Source organism: Micromys minutus, assembly GCF_963924665.1.
Source record: "Micromys minutus genome assembly, chromosome: 3".
Lineage (NCBI taxonomy): Eukaryota > Metazoa > Chordata > Mammalia > Rodentia > Muridae > Micromys > Micromys minutus.
In genome coordinates, this window is record NC_137972.1 from 24232422 (window position 1) to 24253818 (window position 21397).

Genomic DNA, 21397 nt, shown 5'->3' on the forward strand with positions numbered 1-21397 from the left:
CCTGAGCTTCACACAGCACAGCAGAAACAACGGGAGAGACCCTACCTCAAAAAGGCGGAAGGAGAGAGGCAACTCTTGAAGGCTGCCCTTTGACCTCCCACAGGTCATCTCACACACACACATACACACACACAAATATTAAACAAACAATTCAATAAGTACACAAATGTAGGAGACATGATCTGCCCTAGCATAGTTCCTTGATATCTAAACAGTGGAGAAGTGTTAGCCATTGGCCTAAATGTAGCCATTCTTACTCCACACACATCAACCTTGTGCAGTAGTTTATGGAGTCAGGTTAAACTGGCCCAGTCAGCAACTCTCTGTCGACAATCTCTAAAATCTAAGGAGTAACAAATTCTAGCTGATAAGTTTGCTATTCTCAACAGCCAGAGTAGGACTCAGGACCGGACAAGTATTTAGCCAGGGGCGCAAAATGACCTTGAGTCCCAGCCCTACAGAAAGTAGGATCAAACCCATTTTAGCCTTTGTGGAGAAAGCATTAAGAGCCAAAAATCCGAAGGCTCTGTCTCAGTTGGGGACATTGGCTTCAAAGCGGAAAATGAGAAACGGAGAAACGGCAAGTTAGGATTCCGCTTCCTGATGGTTTCAGGAAAATGTCCTCTTGCCTCTGCTGCGGTGACTGCAAGCGATGATTCAGACCCAGGAGGTTTGAGGCGGTGAGTCACCCTGGAAGAATCCCCATAACAAAAATGTGAGGCATGTCGCAAGCTCTGGCTGCAATTGGAATAGTAAGACCCTAAACCTAGCGTTGGCTCTTCACACCAACTGTCACCATTCCTTACTATGCCATGAAACTGGCGGAGTCGCCCTGAGGGTGAGTCATTAAGAAAGTACGCCTTTCCAGAGTAATGCTTGCTGAGTGAACAGTCTTACAGGCTATGGTTCCGAGCTTGTCAGAAAAATTCCTTTAAATGTTCTTACTACAAGCATGTATTTGTGTGTGTGCCCACATGCATATGTGTGTGCTGGGCCTTTAGAGTGGATAACTTGCTGAGAGTTACTTCTCTCCTTCCTCCATGTTGCTTCTGGGCAGACTTGGTAGCAAGTGCCCTTACCCACTGAGCAACCACGCCAGCCCTACAATAGAGTTTTTTTAAGGTGTATGTTAAGCCGGTGGTTTCGAAACAAAGGCTAAGATGGCGTGGACCGGGAGGTCCCCACTTTTCTCTTCCGGCCAGGAACCCCCTTTGCAAAAGCTCACTGAGACAGCCCTCAAAAACCACTCAGGCAATACCCCAGCACATCACCTCTTCCCCTCCTTTCCCCTATAAAAAGCCCCTAGTACCCCAATACAGGCATGTGACTCTCATGATTTCCTTCCTGTGTGATCTATGAATCCTACGCCTAAGAGATTAGGAGCACTGGCTGCTCTATCAGAGGATTCCAGGTTCAATTCCTAGTACCTACATGATGGCTCATGCTCCTTATAGATTCTGCCTGCCCCAGGCACACAGTGGTATAGAGACAAACATATAGGAAAAAACTTCCATACACAGAAAATATGTTTACCTTAAAAACTTAAAAAGCAGGGGCTAGTGAGATGGCTCAGTGCTTAAGAGCACTAGCTGCTCTTTCCAGGGGTCCTGAGTTCAATTCCCAGCAACCACATGATGGCTCACAACCATCTATGAGGACATCTTATGCCCTCTTTTGACGTGTGGGCGTACATGCAACAGAGTGCTCATACATTAAATAAATAAATATATACATTCATAAATGCATAATCTTAATTTTTTAATGTAAAGTCATGGTAATATACGCCTCTATATAGGTCTGGCTGTCCTGGAACTCACAATGTAAACCAGGCAGGCTGGCCACAAATTCATAGAGATCCTCCTGTCTCTGTCTCCAGAGTGCTGGGGTTTAAGGAATGGAGTCCACCACCACACTTGGCATCTCTTTAAAAATTTTATCCTTATATATTTTCAATTTTGTAAATAAGTGTGTGTGTGTGTGTGTGTGTGTGTGTGTGTGTGTGTGTGTGTGTGTGGTGATGATGATGACTGCAAATGTTCCCAAAGACCAGAAAAACATATCAGATGACCATCTAGTGATAAAGTTACTGGTGTCTGTGGTCGCTGGGAATGGAGCCTGGATCCTCTTAACCTCTGAGTCAGCTTCTCCAGTGGGTGTACCCCTTTAATCCTAGCACTCAGAAGGCAGAGGTAGGAGGATCTCTGTGAATTCAAGGCCAGCCTGGTTCACATAGTTGGTTCTAGGACCTGCAGAGCTACACAGAACAAAGCAGAAGAGACTCAACAGTGCCTCACATAGAGAATGTGTTTCTTAGATAAACACAGAACAAAGCAGAAGAGACTCAACAGTGCCTCACATAGAGAATGTGTTTCTTAGATAAACACAGAACAAAGCAGAAGAGACTCAGCAGTGCCTCACATAGAGAATGTGTTTCTTAGATAAATTTCACTCATGCAAGAGCAATGATGCATTAGTAAAACACCTAATATTGGGGCTCAAGAGATGGATTCACAATGAAGATCACTTGGTCCTCTTGCTGAGCATCCAGGTTTGATTCCCAGCACCCACAACGGCTCGCAGCTCCAATTCCTGAGAATCCGATGCCTTCTTCTGGTACCTGGTACAGATGTGACACGCATACATAGATGCATGTATACATCAAATAAAATGTTAAAATGTTTCTTAAGAGGAAGTCTAGTATCAATGAATCAAGAACACAAACTAGATACGGCATTTTATAACCCATGGAAAAAATCTCTAATTTTACTTTTAACAGCTAGGATGTGGGTCAGTGTGAGTACATATGCCTAAAACATACAAAATTCTCAGTTCAATCTACACAGGCCAAAGGCTTGTCCTTCTGCCCACTGTGAGGGTTTCGTGTCAGGTTGACAGAGCCAAGAATCACCTGGGGAAGGGCCTATGGGCATGCCTTTTGGGGATTGTCTTGATTGTGTTCTGCAAGGAGAAGAACTGTCTTAAATGGGGTATGATCCTTAGATACTGAACAGTTTCCAAAGAGTGTCAATGGGGGAAAGGCCAGGGCAACAAGCTTTCATTCCTTGATTACCGGATGTTGACCACAGGTGACCCCCCCGCATAGGAAAGGATTGTGTTGCAACCTTTATTCTTTACCTTGTTTTTTGGACAGAGGTTGTTGTTGATGATGATGATGATGATGATGATGATGATGTTTTTATGAGTACACTGTAGCTGTCTTCAGACACACCAGAAGAGGGCATTAGATCTCATTACAGATGGTTGAAAGCCACCATGTGGTTGCTGGGAATTGAACTCAGGACCTCTGGAAGAGTAGTCAGTGCTCTTAATCCAGCCTGACAGGGTTTATTTTAATCACAGCAACAGGAAAGTGAGCTAAGAGAAACTGAAACAAAGAAGTGGTATTTGGTCTAGAAAAGCCCAGATGGCAAGAAGTAGAATATTGTGTCATTGTGGTAGGAGTTTTAAACCTAGTGCTACTAGAGAAAACATAGACAGTAGAGGGCTGTCTCGTGAGGTTTAAGAAAGGAACAGGACCCTATTGGGAATCAGAATAGGAGCCATTCATCTGATTCATGGCTGAGAATCTGGCTTCATTTTGCCCATGCCCTAAGAACCTGGATTGATTTGAATTTAAAGCTAACGGATGAATTTATTCCATAAGGGTTTCAGGTTGGTTCTGAGAAAGAAGCCACAATTGTTAAAGACATCAGCAGAACTGAAGAGAAACTTCCTGCACTGCAGGGGGCAATAAGAAAGATGTGCTGGGGTGGGGGAAAGACTCTGCTCCCTGAGGTGCTATCTTAGGAAGATCCAGATTCATTTAGGGAAATAAAGCCTGTGCTGAAGGGGCTCCCTGCTGCTCAAAAGCAACCACCTAGAAAAGTGTTCCCAGAATCAGCCCAGAAGCCGATGTAGCTGCTATCCCAGGGGCCAGCCTCCATCTTCAGTGAACAGCAGAACCAGGCCAAGTCATCCATATGGTACTGGCTTGGGAACATGTAAAACACACAATTTGGGGGCTCACAGAGTCTTGCTTAAGATTCTTACTTCATAGTTTCAGAGAGCAGCTTAGGCCAGACAATGAGTAGGAGGTTCAGAGTCTGTGGGAGCAGGACCAGGGGGGTGTTTCTAAAGACAAGTTCTCCATGTAGCCTGGAACTCAACTGTGTAGCCCAGGCTAGCCTTGAATTCACAGGGATTCTTACTCCTGACTCTGCATCCTAAGTGCAAGATTAGAGTTGTTTACCACTACACCCAGCTCCACTAAAATTTCTTATTTATGATGATACCAATGTTTTTGTTTCATTTTGTTTGCTTTTTTATTTATTTTAATTTTTGAACAGTTTTATTCGTCAATTTGTGCTACTACTTGGTTTCCCTATAACCGTATGGAAAGCTAAACTGTTAACACTTTGGGAAGGAAAGAGATAGACTTTCTAATCTGCATCCTTAAGAGCCATGTGATTTAACCAAACCCCATTAGTCACTAATTTTACTAAAAGGATGCAATTAACTTTGGGAAAAATAACAGTCCACTAATTACTGACTACATATCAAGGCAACAACTTTAAATCAATAAGCAACATGTTTGATTAATTTTAACATTCATAAGTAGCATATACTGTGTGCCTACATCCTGGCTGTTGTCAGCAATTTGCGTGTATTTAATAATTTATTTTTAATAATTCTGTGGTGTACATAAGTATTTACCAAATCTATCATTACCCATTCTAGATATTTGAAACCACTACAGGTATTTCAGAGGACTGTTTAATATGAGGACTTGGTTACAAAAGACATGCAAAGTCTAAAAGAATAAAGAGGGAGAAATGATATTTTCAAAGCACCAGTAGCTGCTTCTTTAGAATTGGAAGCAGAGAGTGGAGTAGGGGCAGTAAACCTGGAATGGGCAAGCATACACTTGTATTGGAGGTTAGGGGCCTGTCTTACTGCCTATCTTAGTTAGGGTCTTACTGCTGTGAACAGACAGACACCATGACCAAGGCAAGTCTTATAAAGGACAACATTGAATTAGTGCTGGCTTACAGGTTCAGAGGTTCAGTCCTAATCATCAAGGCAAGAACATGATAGAATCCAGGCAGACATGGTACAGGAGAAGCTGAGAATTCTACGTCTTCATCTAAAGGCTGCTAGTGGAAGACTGACCTTCAGGCAACTAGGATGAGGGTCTTAAGCCCACACCCACAGTGACATACCTACCCCAACAAGGCCACACCTCTAATAGTGCCACTCCCTGGGCCAAGCATATACAAACCATCACATCATCAGTAGGGATCTGGGAGCTCATAGGACAGCTGCTGGAAGAAGCAGTAATTCTGCTGGACACACAGTTGCCACCAGCTGTCACTTCATAGTAGGCACCCACAGAGGTGCTGGCTGAAGTCTATATTTAATCTTTGTATCTTTACTCATTTATAATGTATTTCTTTTAATTTTTTCAAATGATTTTACATTATGGATGTTTCGCATGCTTGTATCTCTGTGAACCGGTGCATGCCTGTACCTAATGGCCAAAAAAGGGCATCCAATACCCATGGAACTGGAGATACAGAAGGTTGTGAGATGCCATGTGGGTACTAGGAATTGAACCTGGGTCCTCTGGAAGAACAGCCAATGCTCTTAACCAGTGAGTCATTTCTTCAGCCCCTGTTATGTATTTCTTTATGTGGTATTGGGACTCAGACCCATGCTAAGGCCTTGCAAATGCTAGTAACTGCTCTACTACTGAGCTACACCTAATTTGTTGTACGTGACAGTTCTCATATATGTCAGACTGATCCCAGACTACCTATTTACCCAACTTCAGGTCCTCCGGCCTTTATCCACTGGGATTATAGGTATATAAAATCACAATTGGCTCTTTTTGTTTGTTTTTGGTTTTTCTTTTTCTTTTTTTTTTTTTTTTGTTTTGTTTTGTTTTGTTTTGTTTTGTTTTGTTTTTTGTTTTTGTTTTTATCAGACAGGGTATCTCTGTATGTCCCTGGCTGTCCTGGAACTCACTCTGTAGACCAGACTGGCCTCAAACTCACAGAGATTTGCCTGCCTCTACTTCTCATGTGTTAGAATTGAAGGCACCACCACCTACCATGCTTGGTTCATTCTTTTACTTTTAAAATAAATTTTCAAGCTGGAGGTAATGGCATATGCTTATAGAGGTACAGATGATTTGAAGCTCATTGTCATCCTTGGCTACATAATCCAAGCCCTCCTTGGGATGCATCAAGAGCTTATCTCAAAAAAATAATATATATATGCATAATACATATACATAATACATTATACATACATATACATTATACATATGCATTATACATTATACACATATACATCTCTGCATTCAGACTGAAACAAGATCACAAGTCCAAGGCTAAAGAGCAGATATGGAGTGAGTCTTGACAAAACAAACAGGCAAACAAGAGAAGAGCACTTCTAGGCTTTCACAAGCACCAGAAAGCATATGATGGGCTTGCCACAGACAGCTCTTGACACGTTTCTGTTTCACACGAAAGGAAATAAAAGAGAACTGCACAGCCCACACTTCTGAGTGACAGAGCTGCCTAGTTTCTCTCCCTACCTTCTCTGAGTCCTTAGGCTCTCTCCACATCAGCCAGATCATCCAATCTAACTGTTTAACTGTACGCCTAAGTACTAGCAAAAAGAAAAACATCCCATGTCAAACATCTAGCTCGATGTCAAGTAGCTAATTACCATAGCTAGAAGTCAGATCTCATCTCCTAACCCCTAGCCTCCTGTTCTTTTCTCTTCCAGTTTTGATCACTTCTCATGCTGTTCCCTATTGATCAGCCACAGCACTTTAGTTATATATATGCCATTAGTTATATTTAAGTTAGAAGATAGATTACTCCATACAAGCTAATCCAGCTATTCACTTCTCACACTAAAATCTATTATACATTTGTTTCTGATTATCAGAGAAGACAGGCTACCGAATCTCTAATTAATTTAATTCTTTATTTTGGGCAAATGAACTTTATTACAGCCTTGTAGCACTGACCATGTAAGGTTAGTTGATAACTACCAAAAGATATTAAGGTGGCTCTGTGTGTATGTTCAAGTTTCATCCCCAAAACATCTAGTCTCTGCTCTGGAATTTAAATATAGATATTCAAAAGATAAGAAAACAGAAGCAGACAACATAAAATCCCCAGGGTTCTTCACAGTTTACCACAAAGCAGATAGAAGCAAAAAAAAGGGGCACCAAAAACAGGAACATTTCACAAGGCATTCTCAATAATTTGCTTACTGAGTCTAGGGATGTGGCTCAGTGGTGGAAGACTTGCCTAATACACACAAGACTGTGGGTTCCACCCCCAACACTAAAAAAAAAAAATAGTAATATCTTGCACTTGGAAAGAGGTTGAAAGAGGACCTGGAATTCAGTCATCTCTGGCCACATAGTAAGTTTTGAGGGGAAGCTGGGATACATGAGATTTTTTTATCAACTTTATTTATTTATATGAGTACACTGTAACTGTCTTCAGAAACACCAGAAGAGAGCATCAGATCCCATTACAGATGGTTGTGAGCCACCATGTAGTTGCTGGGAATTGAACTCAGAACCTCTGGAAGAGCAGTCAGTGTTCTCAATTGCTGAGCCGTCTCTCCAGCCCCAGTACATGAGATCTTATTTAAAAGCAAAAGGAAACAAAGTTTGGTGGTAAATTCTTAAAATTGTAGCTACTTATTAAGAGCTCAAGGCCAGCCTGAGAAACAAAGTAACAGACAGACTGATACTAACAGTAGTAATAATAAAGTAACAATTTCCTTCATTATCTGCAAATGAAGCTGGAAACTCTCAAACTCTTTTTGAATTGCTATATATTCTCTTTAAAGATGTATTTATCTTTGTCTTGTGTGTATGAGTGTATTGCCTGCATGTATGTAGGTATGTCATATGTGTGTAGTACTACTGGAAGCCAGAAGAAGGCAACAGATACCAGAAACAGTCATTACAGATGGTTGTGAGCTACCTGTGGGTGCTGGAAACGGAACCTGGGTCCTCTGCAAAAGCAGAAAGTGCATTTAACTGTTACGCCATCTCTCCAATCTCCATTTCAATTTCTCCAATCACTTCTCAATTTCTGTTTATTCTTTAAAAAAAACCATAATTCAATGAATCTGTCTTCACTCCAGAAACAACTTTAAAGAGTCATATTAATTAACTCATTGTTATTATATTTAAAAATCATTTTCAGGCAAATATTTATACTTTAGCAGCACAGCTGTTACAAGGCACTTTAGGAGGCACTGGGTATAAACAGAAACCCAGGTTCTAGTGGGATGAAGATCAACAGATTGGTTTTTTACAGCATTTGTAGTGTCTACTGGCTGTCGCTGTCTACCTATCCTTAAAACTTAGCTCCAAGCCTGCCTCTTTAGTGCATCAGTTTACTGTTTGTGGAACAACTAGTCTTTCCCACATTAATGCTCCCAAAATGTATTGTGTAACCCTAGAAGCCTCGACTGTGTTAGAGTTAAATGGTGTCCAAGAGCTTCAGCATCTCCCACCATGAAGACAAATGTATCAAAAGCAGAGCCAGAGAGGCTCACAGTACCTGAAGTGCCTCGTTACCATGGGGAAGCATTTCAGGAATCTTAGGTGCTAGCTGAACAGGGCTTATCAGGAGAAAGGGAATTGATCTTGTGATCTAATTGAGCCTATGTGACTTTACTCTGGTAGAGGCATATGTGGGGCCTTAGAATTCCCCCAGACAAGGTCAAAGAAAGAGAACACTCTCCCCATCCCTGCCCCCACTAATGAGTCTCCCATATTGAGCTGAGCCCAGAGGCTATCAGTTCGTGATGAACTTCAACTTCAGTTAGCAGAGTTTTCCCACAAAACACTCATAAAACAAACCAAGCATGAAATGGTTGGTTGCTTCTATAACAGTCACACCACCATCACAGGGATGGGCATATCTCACTAACAGGGCTCACAGCTGGGTGAAGCTATCGATGGCCTTCTCCACACCTCCCAACAACCTATGTAGCACCTTCCAATATTATGAAAGCTAGCCAGCAATGAGGAAGCTTGCTGGTCAGTACCAACTTGATTTCTCCATGTTCCATAGCTAGTGTGGTGTCTTCAGCAAGAGAGTCTTTCCATCAGGTATTGGTGAGCAACTGAGAACAGTTGCAATTGCTTGTACGTATCTGGTACAATAAATATGCTCAAGAACCCATAGTTAGGAAGCATGCCGCCTATGGATTAGACCTATTAAACGGACATATCAAACTTCCCTCAAAAGTCTTGTCTGCCTGTAGATTAGCACGACTCTCGGTCTCATCAGAGAACTTTCTTTGTGCTGTGTATGAAGGTTAATGCAGAAACTCACACTAGTTAAAGCACAGAGAATCAGTGTCAGTGGAGAGCTCAGCCACACACGGAACATTTATATCACCTCACATCCACTCCCCAAGACTCGGGGAGCATCGCAGAAGACAGGCCAGAAAGTCTGTAAGAGCCAGAGGTATGGTATGGGCAGACAGGAGCACAGCACTCATGAGCTCACAGCAACTGAGGCCGCCTGAACAAGATCAAGCACGGAATGGAAACGGAATGGAAAGGAGCTCACAAGTCCCCACACCTGACTAAGAAATTACGGACAGTCATGGACAGTTGGGGCTTCTGGAAGGAGCAGGGGAGTCAACTTTCTTTAAGGTTCCTGGTAGGACAACCATACCCCAGGGGACAGCTCCACACTCAGAAATCCACTGACAGCACAAACCGACTTCATAAGTTATTAAATTAAAAAAATAAATAAATGTACATCAAGTTAAGGGGGGGTAGAAAGGTGGGAGAGGATCTGGCTGGAGTTGTTTGAAATTCTCAAAGTCTTAATAAAATAGTGGAGTAAACCAAAAAGCCGAACATTCATCAATAGAGGAATAAGCACATAAAATAATATCGAGCAATTTTAAAAGACTAATATTTAGTTTCATTTTTATCTATATAGGACTTTTGCTTGCATATGTGTCTGTGCGCCAGGGGCATGTAGTTCTGGCAAAAGCCAGAAGTGGGCATCAGATTCCCTGAAACAGGAACAGCATTGTGAGCTGCCTTATGGGCACTGGGAACTGAATCCAGGTCCTCTGTAAGAGCAGGCAGTGCTCTTATTAATTGAGCCATCTCTTCAGGTCCTGGAACAAATTTTTAAAGTAAGGTTTATCATGATATGAAAAATAAGTAAAAGAAATTTAATTTAGAAACGAGCATTAGTCACTTTTTGTTGCTGCGATAAAACACTATGACCAGGGCAATTTACAAAAGGAAGTTCAGGGTAGAGGTCAAATGGAAGAACAAAGATCCTGGCCCCCTACACACACCTGCTGAGACATGAGCTCCCAACCCCAGTCCATTCTCTCTGGGACTCAAAGCTGGGACGCTCCCCGAAGGTCTTCAACCCTGTTTGGCTGGGGTACCAGAGACTGAAGACCGGGCTAACATTCCAGTATTTACCATCCACTTTCCCTGGGGGCTGGACTTAGGACAAGTACTCTAACCTTAAAGATAAGCAAGGTAGGGTGGGCACACTCCCTAAGACAGTTAAGAATCTCAATCCTGAGCTGTCAAGCTACTAAACAGGGTGTGAGGGCTGAGCCTGCCCCTGCCTAGTGAGAAAAGAAAGTAAGACAATTGTCCAGCATTTGCACCCCGACCTCAAGTCAGAGGGGCCCAGAGGCTGTGAAGCGACCCTTAACTCCCCCAGACCCCCTGCTGCTGAGTCTGTCTGATGTTGTGGTTATATGAATAAATATAATTCCCCTCTGGAATAAAAGAAAAAAGAAAACACATATTTGCTGTACTTAGAAAAATCAAGAAGATTGACACTAACCTATTAGACTGGTTATTCTGGAAGTAGAATAGGGGAATAAAGAGCTTCCAATTTTTACTCTTCATAGTTCAGTATTGTTGCAGTTTATCTATAGGTCCTTACTATTTTAAGTTGGTAAAAATAACAATAAAAATAACTTATTATTCAACTCTTGCTCTGTTTCTTTTTGTTTTTGTTTTTTAAGATTTCCTGTCTCTCAGACATCCCACACTATTTGATTAAAAGAAACCAGGCAAAGTTAGACAACTTTGAGCTTCCTGAACGAGTTGATCGGTGTGAACTGGAGCCTCCATCACAGACAAAAATCATTTTTATTTGTATGTATGTCAAAGAACAAAAGCAGAAGTCTTTGTTTGAGTGAGTATCTCACTTTGTAGCTCCGGCTGCCTGGAACCCGTGACCCTCCTGGCCTCAGTGTCCCACGAGCCTCTTTTACAAGATGTAGGCCACCTACCTGCCTGGCTGGCCAGAGAGAATTCTTTACTGCAGGAATGCCTGCCTGTAAGGCCTCCTGGTCACCTGGTGAAATGCAGCACTATCTCTCACCCTAGCCCTGGGCATAGTTTCTCCTCCATCCACCTCCCAGAAAGCCCTGTAATCACGTAGGGGCTTGTTTACCAACACACCTATTACATTCCAATTTACTTCTGTTTATATACAAAGTATGTTTGTATTGCAAGGTGTGTGTGTGTGTGTGTGTGTGTGTGGTGTGTAAATCTGCAGAGATTAGAACACAGCTTACCTCATTCTCATTTGTCATAGCATAGTTTGTCCACATATCAAACATAAAAGCGATACTATCTGAGATTAATTGAAATGTATTTTTTACAGCATTCTTCCTCAAACTCCACTGAAGGGGGAACTTCCAACTTCTTTGGAAAGTTAGTTATGTCAAACGATGTTTTGCTGGGGCACACAGGTGAAAAGATGTCTTGCTAAAGTAAGCACATAAGAGAATGTTTTCCTGAAGCAGCCGCAGGTGAAAGGAAGATTTGATATAACAAACACCTGAAGGGACACTCGAGGAAGGGAGTGTAAATATGACCCCACAGACAGTGGAAGAGGAGAGCTGAGCCTTGGTTTGGCTTGCTGTCTCTAAATTCTTCGAAAACTACACACACACACACACACACACACACACACTTCTATAAAGATAAAACAAAGAAAAAAAACCCTCCTGTAGCACAGACAAAATTTCTGCCTGCCTGTGTCTGGGCATCATGTAGTTAGGATGACAGGCTCCTGCAGGAAATATCTATGTCCTGATCGTCCCCTCCACTCGCCCTCCTGTCCTTCTGCTTTTCTTATCTCCGCTGCGTTAGTGTAAGAAGTGACTCATGGAAAGGCCCTTCCTGTGCAGTCCGATAGCTGTCTCGATCCTGAGTTCCCCTTGCCCTGGGAAAAGCAAGTGCTCAGCAACTTCGCCAATGTACTTCACTGCTTTGCCTCGGCTGGAGCAGATAGGATTTGTTGGCAACTCCCAGATCGTCAGCCCAGAGCCTTCTGATTTCACCTCAGTGTTCTTGGTAAGAAAGCATAGATAAGTCTTGTAGTTCGTGGTTGGCTTAGCCTGCTGTTTATGTACAATGGTTTGAGCGAGTTTCTTCTATTTCCTTCTATTCTTTCCCTAAAACTTTTATTTATTTATTTTTTAGAGAGTCTTACATAAATTGGCTGGTCTGGAACTCACCACATAGACCAGGCTAGCCTTAAACTCACAGAGATAGCTCGTTCTGAGATTAAAGGCCCGCACAATTGTACCTGGTTCTTTCCCTAACTCTTCTTTCTCCTGTTTTATCTCCGTGTTGACATTTTTATTTTTTTCCTAAATATTATACATTCTATTTGTCTTGGCTTTTAATATTTTCATTCTGAAAATAATAATGAAGATATGTTATTTATTCCCTTCCATAAAACATGACTGTTTCTCCTGACCTCTGATCATGTTTTCTCCCCGTAGTTTTGTTTCTGCAATGTTTGCCTGGACACACATTTATTTGTATGTATAGGTGTATGTGTGCCCATATGCGATTCTTGTTCTGTTGCTTTCTGGAAATCTCTCGTCCGTTCCTTATCAGAGCTGGTTCTAACGTTCCATAATTGTTATCTGATTTAAATCTGCTTTTTACTGACCTAGATACATTTAAGTTTCAGAATTTTATTTATTTTTAATTACTTCTGGCCAACTCAATCTTGAAATCTTCTTTATACTAAAAAATAAATAAATAATAATCTTAAACATAGAGTTTCAGAGGGGGGTTGTTTGTTTGGTTTTGGTTTTTGCTCAAAACTTGGGGAAATGTGATGTGGCCTTGTTCTGGATGACTTTTCAGGTGTGACTTGCAAACACTTTGAAGACAGATAATTGGGGATATTTAAATGGTAACTCGAAGCACAGAACTCAGTTGCTCTTATACTGGAATTTTGTTCCTTTCAACTTGCTATGTCCACATTACTATCGAGACCACAGTTTCTCAGTTATGGGATCCCTGAAGTAAAAAGAACAGTGGCCTGGGAGTTATTAGGTAAGACAGCTGTGACTCTCCCTGGCTGTGGTCATGTGAAAGCCACACCATCTCCAGAATCTCAATATCAAAACCTGCAAATTGAGGAGATATGATGTGTGTGGTTTGTTTTGTTCCTAGCACTCTCTGAGTATGCTTTCCTTTCAGCATCTTAGGAATGGAACACTAGATCCGGGTTCTTGCCATCCACATGAGGAAATGGTAAGACTTGAAAAGGACAGAGATGAGAGTGGGTATCATTTCTTCTTTTTTCATTTTGTTGACTCATTATTTTAACTTCTGCTTACCACATAAGACTTGTCGCAAACTTTGTTAAGTTCAGCAGAATCACTTCCAAATGTCTGGGCTTCCATTTAAAAATAAACAGACCCAAATAAAATAAACTAATTAAAATATAGGAGTCTGAAGAGATGGTCAGTGGTTGGGAGCAGTGGCTGCTCTTCCAGAAGACCAGGGTTCAAGTTCCAGCACACACATGACAGCTCACAAGTGTCTGTAACTCCAATTCCAGGGAATCTGACACCATCCCACAGACACACGTGCAAGCAAAAGACCAACACACAAACAATGAAAATAAAACCTTTTTTTAAAAATATAAACTGTTACTATATCAGTAATGTGTGGGAATTTAAAATCAAAAGAGAAATTCAGAAGCGACAGCATAGGAATTAAGAAGCAATCAGGGGGGAAAATTAAAAGGGCTAAGGACTAATATTTTAAATGTAATTGAAAATGAAAAACTTTACAGAAATGTAGGCATTCTCCTGGTCATGGTGGTACATGCCTTGTAATCCCAACATGTAGTGGACCAAGGCAGACTCCAGTTTGAGGCCAGTCAGGTCTTTATAATCTAACTTCATCTCAGGAAAAAAAAAAAAAGATGAAAATTGACCATTTATCCATATGCTAAGTCCTATGGGATAGGCATTGATAAACAGGTTTTGTCTTTACCATTGCACATTTTAGGGTCACTATAAAAATTTCGACATAAGATAAAATGTGTCTCCTCATAGAGCATATCAGAAAAGGTTCAACCACACAGTTAAACAGGCATGTGCACGCGTCATACATGTACAAGTCAGAGACCAAAGAATCAGTTTCTTCAGGGGTCATAAGAGAATGTTTTAGATAAAATGCATTGAGTTTAACCTTGAGAAGTAAGTATTTTAATAGGTAGAAATCTAGTGTAGAGAAAGGAGGAAGCCATTCTAGGGCATATTTCTAAATGGAAATCATTAGTCTAGCTTAGGAATATAAAGTGGCATGGATCTGAAAGGTAGACATGAAGGAAGAAAGGATACCTTCGTCTGAGAGCTCAGTAGGGGAGGCTATCACAGACCAGGAGGACAGGCTGCTGAGAACCGAGTTGTGGAAGATAGAGAAGTCAGTGTGGGGTTGGGTTCTAGATGCAGTTTTAGCAGAATAAGACCAGAGGATAAAATAACCCCAAAGCACGAAGAAGAGAATTAAGAATGGTGGCTCAAGCTGGGTGTGGTGGCACACACCTCTAAGCCCCTCTCTCAGGTGGCAGAGGCAGGTGGATCCCAGGGTTTGAGGCCAGCCTGGTTTACTGAATGAGTTCCAGGAAAGCCAGGGCTACCCAGAGAAACCCTGTCTCAAAGGAACAAACAAAAGACAATGACTGTTCTGAACAATAAGCACCCAATGCTGGGAAATGATCGGATGAAAACTTGGTATTCCTCAAATTAAATCTTCCTTAAATTGAATGTATGTAAAGTGGGGACTTGAGCGGAAACAGCAAGTTTAGAAAGTACTGTGTGCCGGCTAGGGGCTTTCTACTTGCCACAAGCCAGTTATTTGAAAAGAGGAACCTCAATTGAGAAAGTGCCTCCATCAGATTGGTTTGTAGACAAGGCTGTGGGTCACTCTCTTGATTAACAATGACGTGGGAGGGTCCAGCCCACTGTTCTTTCTGGGCAGGTCTTGGGATATATAAGAAGGCAGGGTGAGTAGACATGAGACGCTACCCAGTGAACAGCACTCCTGTAGCCTCTGCTTCAGTTTCTGCCTTTGGGTCCCTCCTTGCCTTGGCTTCCCTCGTTGGACTGTGACCTGAAATGTGTAGGAAATAAACTCTTTCCTGTCCAAGTTGCTTTTTGGTCAGTTTTTAATCACAGCAATAGAAAGCAGAGAATATGCTATTTAATTGTCCTAAAGGTAAAAGCAATCCAACATCTATTGTTATATAACTACATAAACAAAATATGCTGCACACACACTAAAAAATCAGCTTCAGCAGTGGTGGTGCATGCCTTTAATCCCAGTCCTCGGGAGGTAGGGGCTGGCAGATCTCTGTGAGTTTGGGACCAGCCTAATCTGCAGAGCAAGTTCTAGGATAGCCAAGACTACACAGAGAAACCCTGTCCTGAAAAACAAAACAAAACATATATATTATATGTGTGTGTACATATACATACTTATATATGTTTTTATTAGATGAGAACAGTTTGGAAATCAGAAGTGACCAAGGTGAGCACTACTGAACTGTGTGTACTTGAAATAGTTAATTAGAAAGGATAACTTTATGCTATATGTGTATTTTATCAACATCAATCTTTAAAGATGCATGGTATTATTGAAACCCATTAAATTTTGTTTTTAAAATGTACATATACATGAAAAAAATGGATGAAAGGAATCTTGAGGTCCAGCTAGTAGGTGCGTGCTAGAACTGAGTCCTAAAAGTAGTCCTCTGACCTCTGTGCCCATGTATACATGCACACACAGAGAAACACATACACTTAATGAATGAATGAAAATATGCAAATCTCAACTTTTGTATGCTATTGTTGGTGTGCTAAAGTTTTGTAATGTCCTCTGATGACTCCAGATTAGGGAGAGTTCACCCAAGAGTTTTTATATATTTACTCTTTTAGGTGTCTATTGGGCAGCAGGCACTGAACAGAACGTATCACAGCAATGCTTGGTAGCAATGCCTGTCGGGCCAGCACTCAGAAGACACAGGCAGGGAGAATCATAGTTTCAAGTCCGTCTGTTCTATAATACAGTTAGTTAGTTGGAAGTCCGCTAGTCAGTCAACAACATGGAGACCCTGTGCCAAAAGCCACTGGGTAAACCTGAATCTCAGTAGCAAAGCGCTGCCCAGCATGTGTACTGAAAAAAAAAATTAACAAAAAGTAGGGAGGTATAGCAAAGGAAGGGGGGAGGAATTTAAGTTGATATGGACTTTCAAATGAAGTTACCCTTTAGATACACATTTAAATCAATATTCTAGACCTTAAGCTGTCTATTAAAGAATGCCATTTTGTGTCTATCCTGAGGAAGGAGTGCTAACGAGGCTCCGTGAGGAGGCCTCTGGCTTTGTGCGCCATCACAAAAGGACTCCTAAGAGCACATATTTTTATAAACTCACAATGAGCTTTAACATGTTCTTCATCGTTTCGCAGACTGAGCAATGGAGTCTTTCGCTGATGGCACCAATTCAACTGACCTACACTCACGGCCTCTGTTTAAACCCCAAGACATTGCCTCCATGGTCATTCTCGGTCTCACTTGTTTATTGGGACTGCCAGGCAATGGGCTGGTGCTGTGGGTAGCTGGCTTAAAGATGAAGAGGACCGTGAACACGGTCTGGTTCCTCCATCTCACCCTGGCTGATTTCCTCTGCTGCCTCTCCTTGCCCTTCTCCCTGGCTCACCTGATTCTCCGAGGACACTGGCCCTATGGCTTGTTCCTGTGCAAACTTATCCCATCCATCATTGTCCTCAACATGTTTGCCAGTGTCTTCCTGCTTACCGCCATTAGCCTGGACCGCTGTCTGATGGTACATAAGCCAATCTGGTGCCAGAATCATCGGAACGTGAGAACAGCCTTCGCCATCTGTGGATGTGTCTGGGTGGTGGCCTTTGTGATGTGTGTTCCCGTATTTGTATACCGTGATCTGTTCGTTATGGACAATCGCAGTGTATGTAGCTATAATTTTGAGTCCTCCAGGTCAACTGATTATTGGGACTACATGTACAATCTAGACCTACCAGAAAGAAATCCTACTGACAAATCCACTGCCCCGCTAACTGGACATATGGATGACAGGTCAGCTCCTTCCTCTCTACAAGCAAGGGGTCACCTTTGGACAGCTACCACTGCCCCTCAATCACAAACATTCCAAACATCTCCTGAAGACTCAGTCTCTGTACATTCAGCAAGTCAACAACCCCTTTATGGTGGAAAGCCTCCTAACGTGCACATAGCTGCCGTACCCAGCGGGTTTCCCGTCGAAGATCATAAATCCAACACACTGAACACAGATGCTTTTTTCTCTGCTCACACAGAGATCTCCCCTACTGCTTCTAGCAGTTATTTATACCCCTATGATCTCCAGAATTATTATTCTGGCCAACCCATGTATGACAATCATGTGTTGACACCTCTGATGGCAATAACCATCACAAGGCTGGTGGTGGGCTTCCTGGTGCCATTTTTCATCATGGTAACTTGTTACAGCCTCGTCGTTTTCAGAATGGGAAAAACCAGCTTTGCCAAGTCTCGGAACAAAACCTTTCGTGTGGCCTTGGTGGTGGTCACTGTCTTTTTTATCTGCTGGACTCCGTACCATATTGTCGGAGTCCTGTTATTGATTATTGATCCGGAAAGTTCCTTGGGGGAAGCTGTGATATCCTGGGACCACATGTCCATTGCTTTAGCATCTGCCAATAGTTGCTTCAACCCTTTCCTTTACGCCCTCTTGGGGAAAGACTTTAGGAAAAAAGCAAGACAGTCCATAAAGGGTATTCTGGAGGCAGCCTTCAGCGAAGAGCTCACACACTCTACCAGTTGTACCCAGGACAAATCAAAAAGATACAATATGAGTACAGATGTGTGAAGGTGCAGCTCTGGGGGCCTAAGCAGATGTTTTCAGATGAATACTGAGCCGGACACTTTAGGCAATGTGGAGACTCAGAGAAAGGTCTCTTATTGACATCAGCATCATTTGAAAACATTAAAGAGGCAGAATTTCAAGCCCCATCCCAAATGTGTTGACTCCGAATCTCTGGCCCACGAGGACCAGTGTTTTAATGGGCTCCCTTGTCTCCTGGTTTCTATCCGTGTTAAGTTTTACATCCTTTGGTTCAGCCTATTCCCAACCCTGACTAAGTCATGAGCAATGAATAACTTTCTCATCTGTTTCCAGTATTAATCTACTTCACCTTAGCATCATCTAAATCTTCTAGTTTGCATGAAATGCTGCTCTTATTATCCTGAATGGATAGTCATTTATTGTACAATTTTGTGGTGGTGACAATAATTTTAAGTGGGGAAAAAGACACAGTGAGTAAAGGTCTATGAAAGAAAGGAGTGATGAGTTAGACTTGGACAGAACATGGCATCAAATTCTGCCTGGGATAGAGTGTCCTGAGATAATTCTGATGTCCAAGATTACCCTTAAGCAAGCACAGATACACTTTCCTACTCCTGAAGTGTTTTGCAAGTTGTGGCTTGGAGCTCTCTCTTCCCTGTGCATTCTGCATGTTCATACAGCCATCTATAAGTCCCATTTCCTTCTTGTTGGTTGGTAGGTTGGTTTAGCTTTTTGTTTGTTGGTTGGTTGTTGGTTTTTCAATATGTAGCCCTGGCCATCCTGGAGCTCACTCTGTAAACTAAGCTGGTCTCAAACTCAGAGATCAGCCTGCTTCTGCCTCCCAGGAGCCTTCTTAAGCTCCTGAATTCCTTCTTTTTGTTTTCTGCACAGGGTCTTACCATCTCCTGCTGTGGTTAAGAGTGTACAGCACATACCTGGCCCCACCTTCTTCTGCCTTTTACACTAGACTTTGAACCTCACATAGAATAAAACAGTATTCTAAATACACCTTTCCTTTCTCTCCAAACTCATGTCAAACGAAAGGAGGAATGGGATGATGGGTGGAACCACAATTCTTCAATTCACTCCAGGATCACTGACAGCAATAGCAAAAGATTTTAAACATGAGTCTAGGTGCCTTACATGCCAAAAGTATCAGGCACACTCTCTTTGGGATTTTTTTTCAAATTAATGTTTGTCTGAACCACAGTAATATAAAGTACTATATGCACCCACTTTTAAAGAAATTAATTAATAATGAAATAAAAAAGGTCTGTTTCTCCAGTGCCCAGTAACTCCCATCTCTCCCTACTTCCAAGAGATAAGCTTTGCAAGAATTTTAGCTGTTTCTTCTGATATTTACCATGATGTGCCTAAAACATGCTTATGCTGCTGATCTTTGTAGATATGTCGAAAAGGTTGTTTTGAAAGATTTTATCCACTTTACCTACTTTCATATTTTCATCCAGCATCCCAGTATTGATTGGTGTCACATTTTAATCTTCTGGTGTGTCTGAAGACAGCTACAATGTATTTATATATAATAAATAAATCTCTTTTTTAATCATACACTAGCCTCAAAATTACTATGCAACCGAAAATGACTGAAATTCAAATCCTCCTGCCTTCACCTCCCATGGGCTGAGATTATAGGCATGGAATACAGTGCCCAGTCTTGTTTGGTACTGGGAATCAAAACCAGGGCTTCATACATGGTAATTAAGCACCCTACCAACTAAGCTACCACGCCCCCCCCCCAGCCTGCTCAGGTAGACATTTCTGGCCCTCATATACATATGGGACTATGTGGTACTTCTGTGTCTACTCACATAACATCCTGCAGTTCTCTTCTTTGTGCTGATATTTCAGGATTTCACTCATTGTTATGGCTGAACAACAGTGCAACTGTGTGTGCACGTGCGTGCACACGAATGTGTGTGCAACAATTACTATTATCTACCCAACTATTAACCAACACCTAAGCAGATTCTGTATCTTAGCTATTATACATAGGACTACACTCATCCTTTAGTTTAAAAGAAGAAAGCCAGAAATATCCCACCATAATGTATTTGCTTCCATGTGTTAAGTCACTGGAAAGTCAAGCTTGTTTGTACAAACAGGCATCTCTAAGATGGGTTAATCTACGAAGATGGAAGACAGTCTGGTGATAACATCTATTCAGTTGTTGAGAGGAGGACCTTAGGCTACAACTGTTGTATGAACTATTATGCAGAAATTTCAAATTTCAAATCACTAAAAGATCTTATTTTTGTTGTGAGGTATTCTGGGCATAAGACTACGGTTCTGCCTTTCCAGCGTAAGCTGTTTATATCGTCCCTATGAATAAATGCTTTTATCTACAAGGCTCAGAAACTCAGAGCTCCTTTTCATTCTTGCATCTTAGGTGTGTGAGCATGTTGCCTACTTGTGTGTCTGGGCACTGTGTGCATGTCTGGTGCCAATGAAGGTCAGAAGAGGGTGTCATGTCAGAGTCACAGATGGTTGTGAACCAATATGTGGCTGTTGGGAACCCAATCCTGGATCCCTGCAAGAGCAGAAAGTGTTCATAACAACTGAGCCATTTCATTACCTGGATTCCTTTTCTGGAACCTGGGGAACATGGCATGGGAGTGTGGCAAACCCATTAGGGAGCAAATGGACCTCATGGTGAATGACTACAGACCTGAGGCAGGCAGAAATGTCAGCCTGCTGGTCCTCTGAGGCTCTGGGTGTCTGGGTGTCAGTCCCTGGGTTATATAAAGAGCATTGGTGTGAAAAGTCTTGGCAGGGTGTGAAGCCTGAAAGGACAGTAACTCTGGCAATAACTGATTTCTTTCAAGACCTCTACTGACCTTGGGATTATGCTCTGAAAGGAGCTTTATAATGGATCCTCTCGTTACAGATTTTTAAACTGAGGAGTGCCCTTAACAGTTTTACACACTCATCTCTAGAAGGTCTGAGGTAAGGGCCCAACCACCCTCCTACACTGTAGTGTCCTGAATCACTTTATGCATATCAAATGTTTTGAAAATGAAACAAAATTTAGACAATATATTTTGATCACATTCTCTCTCCTCTCCTAATTCCTCCAAATTCCTCCCCGCCTCCCTACCAACCCGTTATGTTTTCCCTCAAAACAATAAGCAAAA

At 42.0% G+C, this 21397-nt stretch overlaps 1 protein-coding gene across 1 annotated transcript; it reads left to right on the forward strand.

Moving 5' to 3' along the window:
* Positions 1–16841: 16841 nt before the first annotated feature.
* On the forward strand, positions 16842–18279 carry C3AR1 (complement C3a receptor 1; the record flags this gene model as incomplete). Its single annotated transcript, XM_080913959.1, has 1 exon — positions 16842–18279. The coding sequence occupies one exon, from the start codon at positions 16842–16844 to the stop codon at positions 18267–18269; it is 1428 nt and encodes a 475-aa protein (XP_080770085.1). The 3' UTR covers positions 18270–18279.
* Between the last annotated feature and the right edge of the window lie 3118 nt (positions 18280–21397).